Source organism: Xenopus laevis, chromosome 9_10L (assembly GCF_017654675.1).
Source record: "Xenopus laevis strain J_2021 chromosome 9_10L, Xenopus_laevis_v10.1, whole genome shotgun sequence".
Lineage (NCBI taxonomy): Eukaryota > Metazoa > Chordata > Amphibia > Anura > Pipidae > Xenopus > Xenopus laevis.
The window spans coordinates 136010442-136026892 of record NC_054387.1 but is presented as its reverse complement, the minus strand read 5'-3'; the positions used below and the strand labels follow the sequence as shown (position 1 = coordinate 136026892).

Here is a 16451-nt window from a genome sequence, read left to right as displayed (position 1 = left end):
TTCCTTAGAATTCAAGCCTCACAGTGGGCACATACTAGGGGTTCAAATTATATATATATTTGCATACTAAGAACATGCAGGAGTTCCCAAACTGTCATGCAATTTCTTGATTCTAATGCTTTTCAGACAATGTTACTCCTTTAATTATTATAGGAAAACTATACCCCCCAAACAATGTAGGTCTCTATAAAAAATATATTGCATAAAACAATTCATGTTAATAAACCATTTTCATAATAATATACTTTTCTAATAGTATGTGCCATTGGGTAATCATAAATAGAAAACTGCCATTTTAAAAAAGAAGGGCCACCCCTCGGATCATAGGATTCACTGTGCACACAAACATACCAACAAACCATACATGTTAGGTCACATGAGCCAATTAACAGACAGAGTTCTGTTTTTTGCTTCCTCACTTCTTCCTGATAGAAAAACTTTTCTGGATGCTGAGCAAAAAGGCAGACAGACAGTCTCTGTGGTGTAGCTTTCTTACACAGCTATCAACAACAACTTTATTATAACAGAACACAGCAAACACAGGGAACTTGTAAGTGCATGACTATCCCTCACAACACTGCCATCTACTGACAATACAGTATAACAGATGCTACATTGATATGGTTGTTGTTAATACATACAAACCTGTATTCCAACACCCCCACTCAACAACTACTATCTATGTCAGTCCCATATCTGATCTAAGATCCACAAATTTATTTCTAGCGAGTGGCTTTGTCATGGCATCATGACAATCACTTTCTGATCAACTAAGTCATGAATGTAATGATGTCTGACGTCGATGTGCTTGGTTCTTGCATTCATCTTCTCACTTGTTGCAAGCTTAATGCATGCCTGACTGTCCTCAAATAACACAGTAGGTTCCGATGTCGGTTTTCAAAGATCCTTGATTAATTGCTGTAACCATACAACTTCTTGACAAGCAAATGCTGCTGATATGTATTCAGCTTCTGTAGAAGACAATGCCACTGACATCTGTCTCTTGCTTGACCAGGATATAGGACTGTTTCCCAATTTGAATAAATAACCACTTGTGGATTTGCGTGTACTGTGATCACCGGCCCAATCAGAGTCCACATATCCTGTGAGGTTCAAGTCATCACTTGCTGAAAGTTTCAAACTTAAGTCCTTTGTCTGTTTCAAGTATCTCATAACTCTTTTGATTGCATTCCAGTCTCTTTGACGTGGTTTATCAACTCGTCTGCAAAGAAGAGACATGGCGGCTGCAATGTCTGGACGAGTAGTGGTTGCAATGTAGAGAAGTGCCCCCACTGCTTGTCTGTACTCTTCATTGCATGTGAGAAGATCATCTTCTCCTTCTAACCTTGGGTAGGCTGTATCCATAGGTGTACTTGCTCCTTTGGCTTCTGTCATGTTGAATTGCTGGAGAATTGATTAAATTTTTGCACTCTGGTTTAATAGGAAACTTCCATCTTTCTCACGCTGGATGTCAATTCCGAGATAATATGTCACTTCTCCAAGATCTTTGGTTTCAAAGTGCTCATTGAGTACTCCTGTTAACTTTGCAATGTTATTGTTGCTTTTGTGAACAATAATGAAGTCATCTACATAAACTAGCAGATACACCCATTCAGCATCTATTTGTTTAGAGTATAGACATGGGTCAGCTTTGCTTCTTGTAAATCCCTCATTCAATAGAACTTGGTTTATCTTTAAGTTCCATGCTCGGGCTGATTGTTTAAGGCCGTACAGAGATTTTTGCAATTTGCATACAAGATGCTCTTGTCCCTTTTTAACATATCCTTCTGGCTGAGACATGTAAATTTCTTCTTCTATATCACCGTTAAGAAAAGCTGTCTTAATATCGTGATGTTTCACAATCATCGTATGCATGGCAGCCCCCGTCAAAAGTGTTCTAAAAATACTTTGTTTAGCAACAGGAGCAAAAGTAGCATCATAGTCCTCACCGAACTTTTGTGAGTAACCTTTAGCAACCAACCTTGCCTTGTAACGACAGATCTTTCCTTCAGAGTTGCATTTGGCTTTAAAAACCCATTTACATCCTATGGCATGTTTACCTTGAGGTAGCTCTGAAAGTGTCCATGTCTGGAGATCATGAAGTGATGTCATCTCTTCATCAGTGGCTTTATTCCACTTTTGCTTCTCATGCTGAGGCAGTTGTTGCATTTCTTTCCATGAACCAGGTTCGGTTTGGACAACTCTGCGAGCCATGTAGGATAAACGTTCAGCTGGAACACCTTTATTGGTTCTGCTTGATCTTCTGACTGAAGGTTCCTCTGGTTCATTTACAGTTTTTGAATTTTCTGTTGTTATCTCTATTTCTGTGTCACTTTCTTTGTTTTCTTCAGTGATTGATGTAGATTCTTTCTCAGTTTGGGCATGTTCAGTTGGTTGTTCAAACTTTAAACGCACAGAATTTCATCAATAATGACGCTTCTGCTGACTGTAACCTTGTTTGTGTCTTGATGCAGAATTCTGTATCCTTTCTGAGATTCACTGTAACCCATAAGAATTCCTCCTTTTGCACATGCATCCCATTTTGTACGTTTTTCTTTTGGAATGTGTACATAGGCTTTACTTCCAAAAATATTGATATGTCTTAAATCTGGTTTCTTTTTGTTCCACAGTTCATATGGAGTTTTTTGTTGTTGCTTTTCCTGGCAAACGATTCTGAAGATAACATGCAGTCATAATAGCTTCTCCCCAGTATGTTGTTGGCATATCAGCATCAAATAGCATGCTCCTCCCACTTTCACACAATGTGCGGTTCATCCGCTCTGCAACTCCATTTTGCTCTGGGTTATATGGAACAGTTGTCTGGAACATTATTCCATGTTTTCTGAGACTGGCTTGTGTTTTACCACTTGTATATTCCGAGCCATTGTCTGTTCTTAGTACTCTGGGCATTCTGCCAAATTTATTACTTACTTGAGCAAGATACTCCTCTATTTTCTCTGGAACTTCATCTTTACTGTGAAGTAGGAACACTGTGGTATATCTAGAGTAATCATCAATGAAAGTAAGAAAGTACCTTTTCTTTCCTGGAGTTATAGTTTTCATTGGACCACAAAGATCTGAATGAATTAAGTCCAGAGGTTTAGGAGCTTTGCTGCTGCTCTGCTTTGGAAAAGGTTTCCTTGTCATTTTCTCCTTAATGCAGCTGGTACAGGTCATTGTCTGATCACATGGATTGATCTGAATACCACTTGCATAGTTGTTCTCAACTATTTTCTTTATTATATCAGGACTTCTGTGCCCGAGGCGTCTGTGCCAAGTGTGGATGCAGTTGGAATGTTTATCTTCTTTGGCAATATTAACCATTTCACTGCAATTCAGCTGATATAGTTCATCTGTAATTTTAGATAGCAAGAAAGTCTGGAGAGTCTTTGCAAGTATGTAGTTTTAATATCGCACTACATGTTTCGGACCCATCTGGTCCTTCCTCTGGTGCATGTTATAAACAGTGTGAGAAAAAACAGCTTTCAAGCCCTCCATTACCCATAAGCCCCACGTGTATCTCCATCTTGTGGCCAGTAGACAGTAATACAACAGTATATTTTAACATATGAATACTATGTTTCCATCTATTCATTTGTAACACCAATAGCAAATTCAGTAGTTAAACGATACAGTTACATTTATGTTTCAAAATCAGTTATCCTCACCATGGATGGGGGAACATAAAAGGTCCATCAGTTCATATAATCCAACAGAAAAGAAAACCCAAACACCTGTTGGGAAACATTTTTCAGAAGCTAAACATAATGCAGCAAGTCTTAGGTGGATGGTCCTTGAACAAGTTGATCGCCCCCTAAGAGGAGGTGATAGAAAGAAAACACTGTTACAATGTGAGGCCAGATGGATGGAAAGACTAAATTGCATTGAACCTTTCGGGATTAATGAAGCTTGGAGTCTTAAATGTTTTTTGTGAAATTGCTAAAAATGCTGCCGAGATAAATGGCTTTGCTTTAAATTTGCAAACTTCTAACTAAAAATTTGTATATGTATTTTTTACAGTTGTCTCGAACAAGAGGGCACTGATACAATGTACATTATAACTAAATTGCCATGGTGAGGATAACTGAATTTGAAACATAATTGTAACTGTATCGTTTAACTACTGAAATTGCTATTGGTGTTACAAGTGAATAGATGGAAACATAGTATTCATATGTTAAAATATACTGTTGTATTACTGTCTACTGGCCACAAGATGGAGCTGTAGATACACGTGGGGCTTATGGGTAATGGAGGGCTTAAAAGCTGTTTTTTCTCACACTGTTTATAACATGCACCAGAGGAAGGACCAGATGGGTCCGAAACATGTAGTGTGATAATAAAACTACACACTTGCAAAGACTCTCCAGACTTTCTTGTTATTTCATGTTACTGAGGTGGAGATGGCTACTCCATTGGTCTGTGGAAGAGTCTGATTTACTAAAGCTAATGGTGGATCACTGAGGAATACATTTCCAGTTTTCATCTGTAATTTTAGCCTTTGCGAGTAAGCAGTCCCCTTGTGTGATGACACAACTATCACCATGAAATGTGACTATGTTGCCTTGGTTAGTGAGTTTCTTCACTGACAATAGGTTGCTTTCAAGATCTGGCACATACAGAACATTCCTCATATGGATCTTTCTGGTGATATCTGGAGAGATAGGACAGTACAGAACGCCGTCTCCTATTCCCTCTGATTTCATTAATTGTCCATTAGCTGTAGTTATATTTTCTGATTTGCTTTCATCGAGCTGAGTGAAGAAATGTCTGTCATTAGTCATATGACTTGTAGCACCAGAGTCCACACACCATGCTTGCACAGAGGTAACATTTTTTCTAGAATGAAATGCATACTCCTGTGTTTCAGTAGCATTCTTAGCTTGTTGCAATCCACTTTGCTTTTGCATTCTAGCTTTCCAGATTCTGCAATCTGCCTTTAGGTGTCCTGGCTTTCTGCACACAAAGCATTCCCGCTTTTCTAGCTGCACATTGCTGTTTTTAGTTTTCTTTTTCATCTTTAAAGCAGTCTCTGAGCTGGACACACTTGCATTCCTTATGCTCTCTGTTTTGCGCTTGTATTCATCCACAAGCTTGCCTTTAACATATTCCAGTGTCAGTTCATCATCAGGACGTGCATCTAGTGCTGTGACAAGGGTCTCATCACTTTCAGGAAGGCCACTCAATAATAGAGCTGCAATATGAAAGTCTTTTATATCTTCTCCAATTCCTCTCAGTCTCTCCACCATCTCTAAGGTCTGTCTTATATAGTCCTGCATGCTCTGCTCTTTCTGCAGCTTAGTCTGATAGAGCTTTCTGATTAAATACAGTTTATTGCTGAGATTAGCTCTCTCATGCACTTTTTGCAGTTCTTCCCACATGTCTTTAGCAGTCTGACAGTTACATATATGTATGATTTGATCATCATCTATGCACAGGGAGATTGTGCTCTGAGCTTTCTGATCTCTGTCTAGCCAATCCTCTGTGGGCTGTGCAGGTCGGGGTTCATTTATACATTTCCACATACCTTCTCTTATAAGCAGCATTTTCATCTTGAATTTCCAGGACTGGTAATTCTGATTTGTCAGATTTGCGATGGAGATCTTTGCTGAGGGGATGCTGGCAGCCATTTCTGCTGTATGTCTTTCTGTATCTGTTGCTGTCTGCTGCACTCAGTTGCTGTAGCTTGCTGTAAGGTATCCTGGGCTTCTGTAGCGTATCCTGGGCCCATAACCTGATAGAAAAACCTTTCTGGATGCTGAGCAAAAAGGCAGACAGACAGTCTCTGTGGTGTAGCTTTCTTACACAGCTATCAACAACAACTTTATTATAACAGAACACAGCAAAAAACAGGGAACTTGTAAGTGCATGACTATCCCTCACAACACTGCCATCTATTGACAATACAGTATAACAGATGTTACATTGATATGGTTGTTGTTAATACATACAAACCTGTATTCCAACACTTCCTGCTACAGTTAGAGCTGCAGTATTTCTGGTCAGGTGATCTCTTCCTGTTACAGTTAGAGCTGCAGTATTTCTGGTCAGGTGATCTCTTCCTGTTACAGTTAGAGCTGCAGTATTTCTGGTCAGGTGATCTCTTCCTGTTACAGTTAGAGCTGCAGTATTTCTGGTCAGGTGATCTCTTCCTGTTACAGTTAGAGCTGCAGTATTTCTGTCAGGTGATCTCTTCCTGTTACAGTTAGAGCTGCAGTATTTCTGGTCAGGTGATCTCTTCCTGTTACAGTTAGAGCTGCAGTATTTCTGGTCAGGTGATCTCTTCCTGTTACAGTTAGAGCTGCAGTATTTCTGGTCAGGTGATCTCTTCCTGTTACAGTTAGAGCTGCAGTATTTCTGGTCAGGTGATCTCTTCCTGTTACAGTTAGAGCTGCAGTATTTCTGGTCAGGTGATCTCTTCTGTTACAGTTAGAGCTGCAGTATTTCTGGTCAGGTGATCTCTTCCTGTTACAGTTAGAGCTGCAGTATTTCTGGTCAGGTGATCTCTTCCTGTTACAGTTAGAGCTGCAGTATTTCTGGTCAGGTGATCTCTTCCTGTTACAGTTAGAGCTGCAGTATTTCTGGTCAGGTGATCTCTTCCTGTTACAGTTAGAGCTGCAGTATTTCTGGTCAGGTGATCTCTTCCTGTTACAGTTAGAGCTGCAGTATTTCTGGTCAGGTGATCTCTTCCTGTTACAGTTAGAGCTGCAGTATTTCTGGTCAGGTGATCTCTTCCTGTTACAGTTAGAGCTGCAGTATTTCTGGTCAGGTGATCTCTTCTGTTACAGTTAGAGCTGCAGTATTTCTGGTCAGGTGATCTCTTCCTGTTACAGTTAGAGCTGCAGTATTTCTGGTCAGGTGATCTCTTCCTGTTACAGTTAGAGCTGCAGTATTTCTGGTCAGGGGATCTCTTCCTATTACAGTTAGAGCTGCAGTATTTCTGGTCAGGGGATCTCTTTCTGTTACAGTTAGAGCTGCGGTATATCTGGTCAGGTGATCTCTTCCTGTTACAGTTAGAGCTGCAGTATTTCTGGTCAGGTGATCTCTTCCTGTTACAGTTAGAGCTGTAGTATTTCTGGTCAGGTGATCTCTTTCTGTTACAGTTAGAGCTGCAAGTATTCTGGTCAGGTGATCTCTTCCTGTTACAGTTAGAGCTGCAGTATTTCTGGTCAGGTGATCTCTTCCTGTTACAGTTAGAGCTGCAGTATTTCTGGTCAGGTGATCTCTTCCTGTTACAGTTAGAGTTGAAGTATTTCTGGTCAGGTGATCTCTTCCTGTTACAGTTAGAGTTGAAGTATTTCTGGTCAGGTGATCTCTTTCTGTTACAGTTAGAGCTGCAGTATTTCTGGTCAGGTGATCTCTTCCTGTTACGGTTAGAGCTGCAGTATTTCTGGCCAGGTGATCTCTTCCTGTTACAGTTAAGCTGGCCATAGACGCAAAGATCTCATCGTACGAATCAAGGATTCGTACGATTTTCGGACTGTGTGTGGAGATTCCCGACATTTTTCGTTCGGTGGAGATCGGTCGTTTGGTCAATCGAACAGGTTAGAGAATTTCTGTCGGCTACGGGTAATATCTCTGCGTGTATTGCCGATCGTATGGAAATGTCACTAGCTTTGTGTATCGTACGATTGCTGTCAGAGGCAGAACATCAGCTGATCTGTTCTTTAATTACTTTATTTGGTCGGAATGGTAAGACTTTGATCTGAATGGTTAGTGGCAGGTCGGGAGATGGGAAAGTCTGATCGTACATTAATTTGTACAATCGGATCTTTCCATCTGTAGCCAGCTTTAGAGCTGCAGTATTTCTGGTCAGCTGATCTCTGAGGCAGCACACAGAACTTCACAAAATGGTGGATCAAGGCAAGAGATGTAAAAGGGTAATATTTACTTAAATATATATACCAGTTTGGTAAGTTTCTTTAATATGCCACTTAATATGACATAAACTATCTGTTGCTCATGTATTCATTTTGGGGGTATAGTTTTCCTTCAAGCTCCATTCCTTGCAGATAAATACACACTAACTCTGGATTATCTGTGTTACAATTAGTATATTCTTGATACTCTGGTGTGCAAGTCAGTTGTGCAGTGATAGGTTAGGCCTCCACATGCCCAGTCACTCCACAACTAACTTGTGCATCAGCCAGGCACATAACCGAGTTAAATATTAACCAGATAACAACAGAGAGACATTTCTATAAAACCTTATGTATCATCTGTTGTGTTACTGAGATTAAATTAGTAGCAATTTCAGGGCCCATAGATGTTGGTGAAACCACCTACATATGAGAATATATAAATATATCTACTATAGACCTTTGTATAGGAAATAGACAGAAGGGTAAAATCGGTCAGTACCAGCCTGACACTCACACACTGGGTATAGGAAACAGACAGAGGGGTAACATCAGTCAGTACCAGCCTGGCACTCACACACTGGGTATAGGAAACAGACAGAGGGGTAACATCAGTCAGTACCAGCCTGGCACTCACACACTGGGTATAGGAAACAGACAGAGGGGTAACATCAGTCAGTACCAGTCTGGCACTCACACACTGGGTATAGGAAACAGACAGAGGGGTAACATCAGTCAGTACCAGCCTGGCACTCACACACTGGGTATAGGAAACAGACAGAGGGGTAACATCAGTCAGTACCAGCCTGGCACTCACACACTGGGTATAGGAAACAGACAGAGGGGTAACATCAGTCAGTACCAGTCTGGCACTCACACACTGGGTATAGGAAACAGACAGAGGGGTAACATCAGTCAGTACCAGCCTGGCACTCACACACTGGGTATAGGAAACATACAGAGGGGTAACATCAGTCAGTACCAGCCTGGCACTCACACACTGGGTATAGGAAACAGACAGAGGGGTAACATCAGTCAGTACCAGCCTGGCACTCACACACTGGGTATAGGAAACATACAGAGGGGTAACATCAGTCAGTACCAGCCTGGCACTCACACACTGGGTATAGGAAACAGACAGAGGGGTAACATCAGTCAGTACCAGCCTGGCACTCACACACTGGGTATAGGAAACATACAGAGGGGTAACATCAGTCAGTACCAGCCTGGCACTCACACACTGGGTATAGGAAACAGACAGAGGGGTAACATCAGTCAGTACAAGCCTGGCACTCACACACTGGGTATAGGAAACAGACAGAGGGGTAACATCAGTCAGTACCAGCCTGGCACTCACAGACAGACAGACAGAGATCTCAGTATAAGCTCTGGGGGTTACAATATATCAGGGAGTATCTGCAGCAGAATCACTCCCCCGTCCACATCTCAGGCCCCCATTACCCAGCATGCACAGAGATACATTATATCCAGTAACACTTACACACTGAGCTGCAGCAAATCCAGCAGAGAAGGAAGATTTTATCCAGCGCCATCTCCCATTTCCCTCTCTCTGAATGGCAGAGCAAAGGTTACTTTCACTTTTAAACTCACACAGATAAAAGGGAGGAAGCTCTATGTATTGGAAGTGGAGTGTCCCTACCCCCTCATTCACAAATGCCAATGTTTTCTGCCAACCGGGAACATCCAGACCAAGTTGGTAGCTTATTGGTCTATATTTTGATCGCTTCTCGGCCTTTTGGCTAAGATCAAGTGTAGTACCTTTGGAACCACTTGGTCCTCTGGCTGGCAAGACCAAAGAGGAGTATCTGTTCTAATGATCCTATCTGAAGAACGGAGAAACCATTGGTCCTCTGGACTAGGCTGAGAAGCAGAGGCTTGATGAAAGCTGGGCCGCTGTGCTCCCATGAGGGTGGCCCCTGACTTGCATTTTGAGTCGGGGGAGATGCACATGCACCCATGCTTAATCAAGCTTCACTTCCTTTGCCCTTGCCATTAGGTGGGCGGGAAGTCTTTTCTTTTTCTGGCTGCCAACCAGAGCCTTGCAAAAGGCAACCAATGGCCTTGCACCGCCCACTCCAGCACCTTTTTTGTGTCTGGTTTGAGCACCCTGGATGGGGTCACGGTCTTTTGGCTGGACTCGCAGGCCATGACACGCCCTGGGGGAAGCTTCGGCAGAACCCAGGGTAGACGGGACTCCCCCTAGCTTCGGCGAAGGGGAGTCCAAACGTCCCCAAACCCCTTCGGGGGGGCGGGGTGGTGGGCCCTCCCTAGCTTCGGCGAAGGGGGACCCACCCGTTCGAGCTGTTCGCTGGCGGTAGCTGGGAACAGCTTGGGCAACGGAGCCCATGCCTTTGGGTAGGACTCGGAAGGATGATTCAATATCATTGGTCTATATTTGAGTACAATCCATTGGCCTGCCTCACCATTAGCTGGATGGGCATTGGAGAGTCAGTCAGGTTTGAAAATTGTTCTAGGTGAGAACCATATTGGCCTGTTTTGTAGCACCCTCTATATGGGCAAGGTTCCTATTATGATGTAGGCCTAAGGGCTGCAACTTTTTGTATATGACTCTCCTTCAATTGATACTGTCTGTCACTTCTGTGTAGCTTTTCAACTGTGTCTATTGTGGGAACTCACACAAAGTAAAAAACATTTACACCCAGTGTAACTTCAAGCTGGTTTTCCTCTGGTTTTATTCGAAGCAGTATTTGCAAAACAAGGTATGTTTCAGTTTTACACACCATATGCAACAAATAAATAAAAGAAAAGAAAAATCCCTGAAATAAATTACCATTATTTAAATATCTTACAAGAGATTCCACTGTGGTGTTAAATAGTAAAGGTAATAGAGGATAACCATGTCAGGTGCTTTTGAATAATTTAAATATCTCTGACTGTTCTCCAGGGGCAATAAATGTAGCCTGAGGGTTAGATTAGATTTAAACAGACTGGTAAAGTGAGGAATAAATGAACAAATGAACAATTTTTCAGTCCTTAAACTAATTAAGGAACAATGAATCTTATTTTTTCTTTCAAAATAAATAACCGTTCTACAGTCTTGGTTGATTAACAAAATGTATCCGTGTGAAGTAGATAGAGATAATCTTTTCCTTCTTCGGGGATTTATTTTTTATTGAATGTAAGGCTTGACTATTTTTCTGATGAATTTTCTAGAGACAAAACAGGCATTAAATACATTTGTAAGAATAGAACTGGTTTACTGCTTATGTATTTATAAAATAATGAAGACCATCTGGGCCCCCTCCCTTATCTTTCTTAAGATTGTTAAATATTATTAAAGAGTATTTATGGGAGAATTAAGAATCTGCAACTTTAGGTCACATAATTAATGGGATGAAAATTTTCATGCATGTCATTTTTCCCCCTCAATTCAGATTCAGCTTAGGATTCAGCTATTTTTCGCTAATACTATTTATCTATTTACTATTAGCTGTATCACTAATATAGAGCCTTTAAAATATTAAGTATTTACAAAGGAGAGTTTTTTTTAGTTTGTTCTTATTATTTCTGATAAGATGGGAATGACTTTGTCATGATTCTGTCATAATTTTTATAGTTTAGTTTGTATTTCTAAATTACACTGTTTACATTGTAAAAACATTACTCTACCATTTGAAAAGTTATTCTTGAACCAACAAATTAATTTTTATCTGTAATTTTGTTGTGGAGGATCCATCTCAATGCATAGTGCCTGATTCTGAGCTTTGAGAATGAGCCAGCACTTCATGATGTGTTTTTTCCTGCTTGGGTGCTATTCTCAAGTCTACCACTAGGTAGCATTTTTAGCAGTGCAAACGAATCATTCAGCAGAAGTGTCAGGGAGCTGCTATCTGTTTAGCTGCCTATTGTTCTGTTGATAGGCTGCTGATAGGCTTCCATTGGGGGGAAGGGAGGGGTTATAACTCCATCTTGCAGTGTAGCAGTAAAGAGTGACTGAAGTTTATCAGAGCACAAGTCACATGGTTGGGGGTACCTGGGAAATGGACATCATGTCTAGCCCCATGCCAAATTTCAAAATTAAATATAAAAAACGGTTTGCTCTTTTGAAAAAAATGGATTTCAGTGCATAATTCTGCTGGAACAGCAATATGAACTGATGTGTTTTGAAAATTATTATTACACCTGGCTTTAGTAGAGGATAGATAAAAATGATCTCTTACAGGAGAAGGAAAAGGCAAAACTAAGTAAGCCTTATCAGAAAGGTCTATATAAATATACCAGTAAACCCTCCAAGTAATGCTGCTCTGAGTCCTCTGTCAAAAGAAACACCACACTTCTTTCCTTCTATTGTGTACTCATGGGCTTCTGTATCAGACTTCCTGCCTTCAGCTTAAACCTCCAGGGCTAGGGCTTGAGCATGCTCAGTTTGCTCCTCTTCCCCCCTGCTGTAATCTGAGCCCAGAGCTATAAGTGAGCAGGGAGAGACTCAGGCAGGAAGTGATGTCACACTAAGCTAATATCGCAGCTGCTATCCTAAACAAACAAAGAGCTTCTAGAGCTTTTTACTCAGGTATGGTAAAACATCTACAGAATAAATATAGCATTCTAGCTTGTACTATTGCAGCTAATCTATTTGCAATAAAATGCCTCCATAGCTTTCATTATCCTTTAAATAGCTCCACTGTTTTAAGTTACTCAAAAATATTTTATATATTTCACTTACATTGTTTAGTTGGATGATTTTGTGGAGGATTTTTTTTAAAAACACTTCTATCTAAAGACCAGATATGTGACTCATTAAAGTCTCCTCTTATTATTAGTAGACTTCCCCTTTATGTTTATTAGGTACTTAAATAGAATAACATTTCTACATTCATCATTTTGTTCACACTCCACAATCTGAATATTTATGGATTTATTAAATAATATTGCTACTCCCTTGTATTCCTGGTGAAAAAATAGGAAAATTGTTGTCATACAGGTGAAACCAGTGAACTCCTCCTCTATCAAAGCTTTAATTGTATCCCCACCTCCTAGAACCTGTAGTCTATTAATATAGCCTAAGGAAGGGAGGGTATGTTCACAATAATAGTGGCCAGGAAAAGAAAATTACGATAAGTACTGTATGACAACAATTATCCGGTTTTCTGGCCACTATATGTCAACATAAAACAATGGGATGTACCCAGCAATATGAGAAAAAACAAGAAGGGAGGGACAATAATGCTTAAAGGTTCTTTAATTAAAAGAAAGGGATTGAAGTACTTTGGAAGCAAAAACTTCCCCCCCCCCATAGGATTTACGTTCTTCTTATAGTGATTGAAGAAAGTCCGGGCTGACTTCCAAGCTGCTGTTTTACATATTTCCTTCTTTGGAACCTGCGCTATTGCCGCCCAGAAAGAAGCCACTGCACTTGTAGAATGAGCCTTTTTCCCCTCAGGACCTAGTTTGCCTTGGAATTGGTAAGCCTTAGAGATTAGGATAACCAACCATCTCGCAATCGTAGTTGTAGAAGCAGGTGGACCCTTTCTTGATCCTGCAGGAATCACGAACATTCTTTCTGGTTTTCTGAAAGCCTTTGAGACCTCCAAATATTGAGAAACTGGGTCAACCTTTTCAAAAAGAGGATCCTTCAGTGCAGTCTGGGAACTGAAAAGTATTTCTTGGTCCAGATGAAACAACTTTTGGTAGAAAGGAAGCATCTGCCTCAAAATAAGTCTATCTGGAAACATCATGTTATCCTTTTTGATGGATAAAGCTTGAAGAAGACTCACTCTAGCTGCTGTAGAAATGGCTACCAAGAATACTGTCTTTAAGGTTAAAAACCAAGTAGAGGTCTCTTCCAAAGGCTCAAATGGAAATGATGTCAAAGATGAAAGGACAAGAGGCAGATCCCATAATGGGAGCAAATCTTTCCTTGGAGGTTGTATCCTAATGACTGCCAAAGAGAATCTCTTGACCACATGATCCTCTGCCCACCTAATGTCAGATATTGCTGATAATGCAGAGACTTGAACCTTCAAAGTTCTGTAATGTAACCCCTTATCCAGGCCACTCTGAAGAAAACTCGAATTCTGAGATAAAGAAATTTCTGAATTCTCTAACAGTTGTTGAGATCACCATGTTGTAAAGGTTTCCCAAACTCTGTAATTGGATGTAGATGTTTTTCATGCTTTTAAAAGAGTTAGGATTACAGAATCCGTTAGACCCAAAAAACTTAGACCTTCCCTCTCAGTTTCCAAGTCATTAAAGAAAGAGATGCCAGATCCAGAAGAAGATCCTGTTTTGGAGGTAACAGCTATGGCTCCTCCCTCTGCATCGTCATTAAAAGAGGATACCAAGGACACCTTGTCCAATTCGGTGCAATCAAAATTGCTTCCACTTTCTCCTTGTTTATCTTCAGAAGTGCTATGTATAATGGGAATGGGAATAATGGGAAATCCCACCTCTGGAGTAGAGTATCCGATGCTGCTGCCTGTGGATGATACACCCTTGAGTAAAAAAGAGACAGTTGAGCATTCTTTGGTGTGGCCATAAGATCCACATTTGGCCTCCCCCACCTCTCTATTATCTGATGAAAGATTAGGGGGATGAGCTTCCACTCATGCCTGCTCACCCAGTTTCTGCTCAGAAAATCTGCTCAACGATTTAACACTCCTGGAAAGTGAACTGCTGATAGGGCTTTGAGATTCACTTCTGCCCAGTTCAGAATTGGAGCTTCTCATACCCCCTTCTTTTCTGATGTATGCAATTGCTGTTGAGTTGTCTATGTTGACTCTTACTCCTTTCCCTTTCAAGACTGGAGTAAAATGCATCAGGGCTTTGTAAACTGTGTTCGTCTCCAGAATATTCTATGGAACCCTGGCAGTCTGAAAATCCCATGTTCCATGTGCAAGCTGAGAATTGTGAAGGGCTCCCCATCCTTGTGAAAAACCATTGGTGTAGATGACCCCCTTATCCCACTTCTGAAGCGGAAACCCTTTCAACAGATTGGCGGAGTCTACCCACTGTGCTGTTCCAGCTTTTATTTCTTTCATTTAATTGTAATTGGCTGTAACTGCATTATCTTATTATTACTGTTATGTAGTGCTGCCACCCTGTGGTCATTCTTATTATGTGCCTCTCAATGTATTATGTTAATTTCCACTGCTTTGCTCTCCTCCCTTTGTGACATCACATCCTGTCCCAGGTCCTGTGTACTTCCTTTCTGCTACAGACATCATACCTGGTGAGAGCATTTTATTTTGACCTCTAATATTCTCCAGCGTTACCCTAAGTTCCTGCATATGTTTTGCTCTAGGTAAATCAATAAATTACCAAAGCATCACCATTGTATTCTCCTCACTGGATTATCACATACAATTGGCTCCCTATCTGGAAATATTAGTGAGTTCAGCTATCTACCATTGCTTGTACAGGGATTATCACTCACAACCAATCAGAGGTTTTCTCTAACGTACATCTGTGGCAGAATAGTCAAAATGAAGCTTAAATCTACAGTCTTTGCATGTCTATACGCAGTCTGCAAGCAAGCTTAGAGTTGTCCGCCATCTTATATGCTTGTGGCTTCATAAGCACAGTGAGCAATCTGAAATCCCTTCTTAAAGAGACAGTACAACTTAAACAGGAACAACATGTCCACAAGAGGCTTAGTGGATTCCTCAATCACTGAACATACAGAAACTCACCCTGCTCCCAAAAACCCAGATATGCAGGAAGCAGAGTCCATGTTAACTGAAGAACAAGCAGTACGATCTAAACGTGTTATCAAGCCAACACAAAAGATTAGAGAGAACTTTGAGGCAACCAAAGAAGAGTTCAGTGACAATTTAAACGATTTATGGCAGAGAACTGAACACTATATAGCAGCTCTTTTACGATATAACAACGACGCAACAAAGTTAACCACACTATTGAATCACTTAACTAATGCCTATGTTCGCTATCAGCGACTGTCTGCAAAGTACATCACTTTCCTGAGCAACTCTGATTTTGATGATGCCTCAGAAGAGCTGAGTGAGAGAAAGAATCTCCTCGAAGAGAAGGATGCCATAGTACAAGATGCTAAAAGCAAGGCAGAACTTCACATCGCACACTTACAAGAGGTGAGATCCGATCGATCAACTTCAAGTAAACATACCAAATATACCCTTTCATCCTCCAAAACCTCTCGTTCCGGAAGGTCGGCGTTGCACGACAAGCTTATAGAGATCCGGGCAGAAGCAGAGGAAGCTAGTGTAAGAAGTTCCTTTGCTAAGAAGGAGGCTGAGATTGTGAAGAAGAGAGCAGAAATAGACGACCAACTCCACTTCTAAATCGCCAACTGGGTGAACCCACAGATTTCCAGAAATCATCAAACCCCAGTAATAAGGTCATTTCTAGCATCAAGCGGGCTAACGCTCCAGAGACTAAACCACAGCTTAATCCTTATGCCACATCATTTCATCCTGATCAATCTCAACCCCATGTGCCAGAGCCCCTACATGCTCCAGAGAGACCAAAATGCAATCCAGCAATAGGAAATGGGAGATCAGGCATGTCAGACTTTGCCAGATACATCGGGGCAAATTCACTAAGCCGCGAAGCGCCGAATGCTAGCGTTAATTCACT

At 41.0% G+C, this 16451-nt stretch overlaps 1 protein-coding gene and 1 pseudogene across 2 annotated transcripts in view; one reads left to right on the top strand and one right to left on the bottom strand.

Annotated features, from left to right (window-relative positions):
• The window catches only part of LOC108703907, a 30768-nt gene extending 21327 nt beyond the window's left edge, over nucleotides 1-9441 (bottom strand). For both annotated transcript variants that reach the window (XM_041575920.1, XM_041575921.1), the window contains exon 1: nucleotides 9361-9441. In XM_041575920.1, the coding sequence (XP_041431854.1) occupies nucleotides 9361-9412 (52 nt within the window). In that variant the 5' untranslated portion in view covers nucleotides 9413-9441. The remainder of the gene's footprint in view (nucleotides 1-9360) is intronic.
• Nucleotides 9442-9599: 158 nt separating this feature from the next.
• On the top strand, nucleotides 9600-9724 carry LOC121398485 (annotated as a pseudogene).
• Nucleotides 9725-16451: the final 6727 nt, after the last annotated feature.